At 36.1% G+C, this 8737-nt stretch overlaps 1 protein-coding gene across 1 annotated transcript; it reads left to right on the top strand.

Annotated features, from left to right (window-relative positions):
* The first annotated feature begins 49 nt into the window (after window positions 1-49).
* On the top strand, window positions 50-3305 carry LOC119025566 (anionic trypsin-2-like). The gene is made up of 6 exons (XM_037109275.1): window positions 50-89; window positions 1189-1363; window positions 1575-1769; window positions 1939-2003; window positions 2672-2820; window positions 2940-3305. Exons 1-6 carry the CDS (start codon window positions 50-52, stop codon window positions 3087-3089), a joined length of 774 nt encoding a protein of 257 aa, XP_036965170.1. The 3' UTR covers window positions 3090-3305.
* Window positions 3306-8737: the final 5432 nt, after the last annotated feature.

Here is an 8737-nt window from a genome sequence, read left to right as displayed (position 1 = left end):
AGACACCAGTGGAGGGCAGTCAGAGTCAGAGTCAGAGTCAGAGTCAGAGATGGGTGGCTTGACAAGTCTTCTCCTGTTGCTGTGCGTCGGTGAGTAGACCACTATGCTTCACACATCTGTTACTTACTTTAACTACTGTATGTTCTGTAATTACCTGTGGAGTCTCATGCTGCATCAGTGTGGATGAAGAAGTTCCCAGCACCTCTTGTTTCAGAAGTGAGGAAGTGGAAACTAAGAGAGGAAGTTATGCAGGTTCAGACACTTAGTGAAGATATTGTAGGGTTGTTTTTTTCTGAATGGATCTTCACAGGCAATAACAGTATCCAGAGGAGGATCCACATAGAGATGGAAAACAATTTACACTCACATTCACACTTTGGATCAAATATGTTTGGGAGAATGTGGCTTCTCACCGTTCTCTTCCAGCTACACTCCATCCAAAGATGGTGTCACTTCATCTAACTTTGCCCATTGATTCAGAAGAATCATCTTCCTTGTTGAGGTGTAAAGTTCATGACCACCAGCCACACATGGTCACATGTCCCTCTTGGACACAGTGAATACTGGATGTCTGGCATGTCTGCAGAAGATTGTCAGGGACAGATCAGAACATATTATTTCCCAGGTGCATTACAACAGAGAACATATAGTGTGATGTCAATGATAACTTGTGGCTAAATGTAGAAGACACATGTTGAGCACTGTCTTATTTCTCTATCTGTCGCTGTCCTTTACATCTTTGCATAGTAAATATGTAGTTTTTGTATTTTATCACTGGAATCACTCATCATCAGTCTTTAACTGAATTTTCTGAAATTGAAATTACTCTGCAAAAATGGCAAAACACCTTTTATTACAGTGTTTCTAGTTTATTTATGTGACATGTGTTGTAAGGTGGCACAATCCATGTTGTATAATAAAAGTTGACTATTTTTTGTCACATTAGAGTGTTCAATGTGACATCAACTGTTGTACATGTTTGTGAAGTGTGTGAGGAGTTTTATACAGCATAAATAAATGTGTTCCCAGTTGTAAAATAACTAATACTGGGCTTTAATGGAAACACTCAAACAACTTTTGAACATTTCACCATGTGTATATTAACTTTGTAAAGATGGAACAAGTTGTTCTCTACTAAGTCTTCTGCTCTAACTCACAGTAACCTGGTGGAGGACTTTTCTCTTTCAGGTGTCACACTGAGTTCAGTGTTGGATCTGCAGAAGAGGATCATTGGAGGTGGTAACTGTCTGGATAATCAGCGCATGTACCATGTGAAACTTATTAATGAGGTGGATCTATTAGAATGTGGCGGCTCTCTGCTCAAGAACAACTGGATTCTGACCGCAGCTCACTGCTGGATGTGGTGAGAGAGCTTCATTTCAAATCTGGAATCATATTTCTCATAAACTCAGTTTGAAAAACGCTGAAGCAGCAATCACTGATGTTTTGATATAAAACTAAAACATTGCCAAAATAAAGATATCATTGCTTCTGTTCATGATTTTGCTGACTTGAAATGTAATGAATCTTCAGCAATCCAGTGATGTTCTTCTGTGACCTTCACTTATTTTCAGGGGTATGAAAGCAGTTGTAGGTGTGCATCCAGGTGCTCAACAAAAAACTGTGGTGATCACAGTGCCGCCTGTGATGCATGGGGATGACCAAAACAGGATCCATGACATCATGCTGCTGAAGCTACCACCCCTAGACAACCTTCCTAAGATTACACCTGTAGATCTTCCTGTAGATTGTACGAAGAAACCCAAGCCGTAAGTTGAGATCTTTCTCTTTCATTACATCTGAAAGCTCAACTCATTGTGAAATAAAAAATGCAATAGTCCTGTAGAATTTTTTGGTTTTCATGTTGTAGACTGAATGGTTATTAATGTAAAAAATCTCTCCTTTTGTCTTTTTTTTTTTCTCTAAATTGTATTTCAGAGGTGATACAGTTCAGATTGCAGGTTTTGGAGTCACCAAAACCAAAGGCACTAATAACAAAAGAGGTGAGATGAATCCTCCTTATTTTATAAGAACTAGTGCATTGCCAGTAGGAAGCATATATTCCTATAGAAAAGTAGGAGGTTAAGTAGCTTTTTCATGGATGGCCAAATGAGGTTGTGTTTGAAGGTGGGACATCAGAGATATAATTGCCTGTTTTTAACTACTTTTGATTATACCATTACATTTCACCTTATACTATTTACCTTGCCTTGTTTGGTGTCATTATTTTCAGCACGACCTCACATGTGTGACTGTACAGTTATTTTTTTTCATTTTGACATACTGTATTAACACTATGGACCTAAAATCACAAAATAACATACATTCAGAATAGGAAAAAGTTAGATTTTTTTATTGTGAAAACCACAAATATGTTTAATGAACCAACTGCATTAGTTATAATGCAAATATAAATTGTTGTTTGCTAAATTTGTGCATACGTTTTTGAAATTTACAAAGTTGTATGTAACTATTTACATATCAATGCAGGCAATGCCTCAGGCTCAGGCCTCCCTCAGCTCATTCCTGTTCCACATTCAGCAGTCTCCTCCTTGTTTTGACTCACAACACAAAAAACAACTACACTATACACTAAACACACTACACTAAACACTATATAACATACTAACTATACACTCGTAGATTATTCAATAAAAAAAACTTTGTTTAGATCTAGACGGTGGGGAAGCCGAGAAACTCCAATGTGCAGACATCAAGCTTACCGACTGTACCAAACTCAAGACAATCATGAGCACTGATGAGCTGACATCATATAACCACTTCCTCTGTGGTGAAACTTCCAAAGTGGATTTATCTCAGGTGAGTAGTCACAGCTTCTAACCTTTTATCTTTTCTATGGTCATCACTTTGACCCTTTTTAATATCAATAAGCCTTTCAAAAAGTTATGCAAAAGTCTGTAACAAACAAGCATCTACAGGGGGACTCTGGAGGAGGAGTGATGGTCGGGAACACGATTTATGGTGTTTTCTCTTTCATGGGTGATGCTGAAAAAGCACATGCTGAAGATGTTGGATTTATGGATGTTTGTGAATACAAGAAATGGATCGAAGCTACTGTTCCTAAATAAAAATAAATAAATAAATAAAAAAAATCCAGATAAGGGAATATATAAAGGGTTTTGATAGTCTGTGATATGTCCTGTCATTTAAAGGACATTTCACTTTTAATAAAAATTGTTGAGCTGCTCCAAATTTGCAATTGATACATTTACAATGGATTGGTTTGCATTAAATGTTCATCATTTGCAGTGCCCTATATTAAAAACAATAAAAGTGATTCCACAAAGTTATACAAGGCTGTGTTTCTGTATTCAGTGATTATTGATGTTATGCTGTACATCTACAATGCAACGTTTTCAGTACTTAAATTCAATGGATGGTGCCTGTTATTATGCTATTACAGACTGTGATGACTGTTGATATACATTCATAGTACGGGAAAACACAGTGATAAACAATTTTGACTCTCCTTTTGTCAGGGTTATGTCACTAGAAGTAAGATAGATCTATGACCAGGATGACAGTATGTACAGAGTCATCTCAGAGACAGGAAATGCTTATCAGCAAACTTCACACAGATGTAATCTCTGAGTTAAACATGGTTTGTTTAAGCTCTTTGTTCTGATGTTAGCTATCAGGAAATCAGATGAAAAATGGGAGACACCTGCAAACCCAAGTGGGATCAAAATGTTTGTCTTTATTAAACTTCTGTTTCTTGACTACATCTGCTACAGTAAGTATCTCTGATGGCCTCAATGGAAGTGCATCCCAGTTCTATTAAACATACTAACAATAAACAGTAATCTCTACCTTCATGTTCAGAGTGCACCTTTTTTTTGCAGTTTATGTTCAGGAACTACATTTATATAGTTATTATGTATTTATTTAGCCATTAAATAGATCTGACGGAAGAGCATTCCTCAAGTCTTGTATGTTATGTGACTAATTCAGTTAAGTTAAAACAACATCAAACACTATTCATTATGTTGAACAGGTTATGAGTGCCATATATTTTAAGTATTTCTATTCCTCTTTACAGGTGCACCTAAAAAAAAATGAGAACGTAAGAGTTCATTTTTCCCCCTAAATTTAATTAAAAAAGTGCAACGCTCATATATTCTATATTCATCACACATAAAGTGAAATATTTCAGGCTTTTTGGTTTCAATTCTGATAACAATGGCTTACAGCTAATGAAGATCAAAACCCAGGTATCTCAAAATACTATGATATTATATGAGACCAATAAAAAAAGGGATTTATAATACAGAAATGTCAACATTCTGAAAAGTATGTTAATTTATGCACTCAGTACTTGGTCAAGGCTCCTTTTACATGAATATATTGCATCACTGCGGCATAGCATGGAGGCGTTCAGCCTGTGGCACTGCTGACGTGTTTTGGAAGCCCAGGTTGTTTTGATAGCAGCCATTGGCACATCTGTATTGTTGGGTCTGATGAAACGTCTTCAAGAAACTGAAACACGTCCAGTTGCCTACGATACATCACTCACAACTGCCATGACCTGGATGACTGAGAACCTCCATCAACATTATATCAGGATTGTCTTCTAATTAGCAGGAACTACCACTACCTCTTCTATGTTTTCAGTTGAGTATGTCAAAGCATTAGCAACTTGACCTATTCTTTTCAACGTGTTCCTGTTTGGTTTGCCAAACTTTAAAATCTACAATGTTCACCGTTGTATGTCATTGCACTGTTGAAAAAATAATGTTTATTTTGTTTGAAAATTTCAATGAATATTACTGGATTATTGTAGATAAATATTGCAATAAAGGCAGTTTAAGGTGGCCTCACACGGGGCACCATCGTTGGAATGGCGGTAGAGCAGGAGTGGTTATTAGAAATGTATAATAATTGATAGTAATTAATCTGATGTAATTAATACAAATACATCTAATGATCAAACCCTTAAAACAAAGCAGCACCCTAGAATCAGGGAACATTGACCAGACCAAAACCATTAAGTCTTAAATGAAGAAAAACTTTTTTATTTCATCAGAAATTAATGGAGCACATAGCTTTCAAAAATATGAGTCTAGTTTATCCTCTGCAGTTGCTTCCCTGATATCTACACCTTAAAGTGCCTCATAGGAAGTGAATTTCTGCAGTGTAAACTGCATGGTTTGACAAGGGCTCTTGAGGCAGCAGCTGACTGTGCCTGAGCCTGAGTACACCATGTCAAATTGATTTCCAGCAGCTGCAAAATATTTGTTGAAAGTATCACAAATATCTGATGGTTTATCTATTTGGTCAGTTATTTAATGTGATACTAGAGGTAGAGACATAGAGGACAAAAATGATCCTGCTTTCCCCAAATAAAAATAAAAAAAAAACAAAACAAAAAAAAACTGTTTCCCAAGATTTGGTTAATTAAAAATGAAAACGATTAAAGTCCATTTGAGAGCACAATGACGGTTGTTACTGATTAAAATGTACAATCAGGCCAATAAAAGTCTAAGTGTGTCAATTTACAAACTGTTATTGTCAAACCTGAACTTCTCTGTAAATGTTTTCCTCGCTTATCCAAACATAGTAACTCAAAAAAACTTATCAGAAACACTTGAGTTAAATCGTGAGCGGACAACGTGAAAGTTGAACATAACAATATGATTACAATTTTAAAAAAGGAAGAAAAACTTACCATTTATTTTCACCTTAACTTCACTCATGAACTGATGTTGAAGTCTGAGCTGTGAGTACAGGCTGCACCCTCAAACCCCCTGCACACATGCACATGTGCGCACGCACACACACACACACACACACACACACACACACACACACACACACACACACACACACACACACACACACACACACACACACTGTTATCTAGTTTCTTATGAACCAAGCTGCATCACTTTCCCTCATCGGTTTAGCCTCTTCTGCCTAGTTCTAACTTTTGAATTGAGTTCCTCAAGAAGAATTCACATGGTTTATTAATACATGTTTTTGAATAAAGCGATAGAATGTGCATATGGAGGGTGAGAACACAGAAAACACGATAAATCCTGTGCGTGGCTGAACCTGAATGTGTTTGTGTATCATTTCTATGCTGTACTCCAATGTCATTATGTCTTTTTTCTTTATCTGCAGCTTTCTTATGTCATCTCCTCCTGTAACTCGCTTCCTTCCTTCCTCTTCTCTGTCCATGACTCTTTTCTTATCTTCTGTCTTCCAACCTTTTTTCTTCTCTCTTCGTTCTGTTCTACCTCCTTTAATTGTTACCTTTACCTTTATTTTTCTTTATCCCCATTCCTGTGGCCAACCTCCTGTGTACTTACTAGAAGTAGTGCTAAAAGTATTCCAATCTTTTACATTAATAAAAATAACAGTAGAAATACTCTCACAAGTATTGCAATCAAAACTAAACTTATGCGTATGCAATAGCATTAAAATAAACTTAAAAATACTAAAAGTAAAAGTACTCCTGATGCTTTATGGCCCATTTCAACCATCTATCATTGATTTTAAATTATTGATGCATTAATCTGTAAACATCTGTAAATGCTATGTGGTTTAATTATGAATATATCATTGTCTATTGGTTGATTAAGGTTATATTAAGTTATATTATCTATATAATCTGCCTCTGCAGAGTAACTGGTAATTTACTGAAGCAGTCAATGTGTGCAATTGCACTGAGATAGTGAGATTTAAATTGACATTTGGATACATTCACTACACCAACAAGAGAGGCCGTATTCTGCCAAGTTCGTTTATTAAAATATGATGTACAATCAGGCCAATAAAAACTCAATGTGTGGGAATTTTACAACCTGTTATTGTCTCACCTGCACTCCTCTGTTTGGATAACCCAACGGTGAGGGGGATCATTTTACTAAGTAACTGGAATGAACTTATCAGAAGTCTTCAGTTTGACAATTAGACAGTTAAATATGAAAATCCTCTGAGCACAGAAGACACACACACACACACACACACACACACACACACACACACACACACACACACACACAGGTGCAGATGTGATGTTATCAACTTGTGAGTTAATGTTTTACAACCATTGCACCACAGCTCATCATTATTTATTAAAGGTTCATTATATTTCATTTCCTGATTGAAAAGCTCATTTTTGAATGGCTTTGTTTCATATATAAAAATGTCCTCTCCACTAAAGTTAAATGAGATATCAAGTTGTGTACACAGGGGGTTACAAAAAAAAAAATACCATACAAACTAAACAAAAGGGCAGCAAGAAGCTGTCACAGATCTGTCACCCCCCTCACAGTGCACACTGTAGACACACAGAAGTAGATATCGTTTACATACGGCTATGGAAATCTTTTGACAGCTCGATCGATGGTAGTCTATCCAACCCCTTATCTTTCTCTTTCTTTTTATACGTTTCTTTCTTTCTTTTTGTGTGTTTGTTCTTTGTCCTTCCTCTGGTCTTCTACTCCAGCGCTCAACCCTGAAACAACTCAATGTAAACTCACATGCAGTGGTGGAAGAATGACTCTGATCCTTTACTTAATGAACGCAAAAGTTCCACCTTCAAATCTTTACCTGAGTAAAAATTACATTAGCATTAAAACATACTTAAAGTGTCCAGAGTAAAAACACTGATTTTGCCGAACTGTCAATTTCAGAATAATACACAATATATTAAGTGATTAATATTATCAAGACCTTCGTTTGTAAAAGTCACAAATGTTGCAGCTGCTGAAGTCGGAGCTTTTAATTAATCTATGTGCCATCAAATGGCCTGTTACATAGAAATACATAATAATTATTAGACGGCTACAGCTGTTAAATAAATGTAGTGGAGTAACATAAAGTGCAAATTGCTCAAAATTGCTTAATCATATACTTTAGTAAATGTACTATGTTACATCCAGTTAGTGACCCATGAGCTGGGGTTCAACTTCAGAGATGCTTGTTTCGTTTGAAGAATTTTAGAGGCATGTAGAGAGATAAAGTGCCCAGTATTTCATAAGAACACAGTACAAATAAAGTCAGGGCAAAGTTAAACCAAAAACAAACAAACAAACAAAAAAAAAACGGAAAATGTGCGTAATGGCACTGAGATAGTGAGATTTAAACTGATATTTGAATATATTCACTACAAGGACAAGAGAGACCGCAGTGCGCAAATGCTTGCTTATCAAAATATGTACTATCAGACCAATAAAAACTCAGCTTGAGAATTTTAAAACTGGTACTGCCTCACCTGTGCACCTTTGTTTTCCATAAGATGAGAGGAAATATTTTACTAATTAACTGACATTAACTTATTAAAGCCTCAGTGGATGAACGTACTCTCCACCTCCTCCACCTCCACACCTCTCTGCACACACACACTCACACACACACACAGACACAGGTGCAGTTGTGATGTTATCAAGTTAATGTTTTACGACCACTTTTCTTTTTTTTAAAAAAATTGACTTCCTCAGTGAAAGTAAATAAGAATTCTAATAGTTTTTAACACTTCCTGCCTCCACAGCTCACTATTATTTATTAATCTCTTGATAGAAAAGCTTATTTTTGAATGTTCTGTTTCATATATATAACAAATGTCTTCTCCAAGTTAAATGAGATAGTTGTACATAAATGGGGTTAGAAAAAAATACCATTAAAAACTGTCATCTTTGTACCTTTTTGGAGCAGAAAAGTCCAGGAATCTGTCTCATTCATCACCCAAACTTTGAAACATTTTCAGCTCATG

This window comes from Acanthopagrus latus, chromosome 1, assembly GCF_904848185.1.
Source record: "Acanthopagrus latus isolate v.2019 chromosome 1, fAcaLat1.1, whole genome shotgun sequence".
Classification (NCBI taxonomy): Eukaryota; Metazoa; Chordata; class Actinopteri; order Spariformes; family Sparidae; genus Acanthopagrus; species Acanthopagrus latus.
Note: the sequence above shows the minus strand (reverse complement) of the source record. Positions and strands in the feature narration are given on the sequence as shown.

Coding starts and splice junctions, on each gene's coding strand:
- LOC119025566 (XM_037109275.1), top strand. CDS start 50: ATGGGTGGCTTGACAAGTCTTCTCCTGTTGCTGTGCGTCG. Junction 90..1,188: donor TCTCCTGTTGCTGTGCGTCG/GTGAGTAGACCA, acceptor TTTCTCTTTCAG/GTGTCACACTGAGTTCAGTG. Junction 1,770..1,938: donor TGTACGAAGAAACCCAAGCC/GTAAGTTGAGAT, acceptor ATTGTATTTCAG/AGGTGATACAGTTCAGATTG.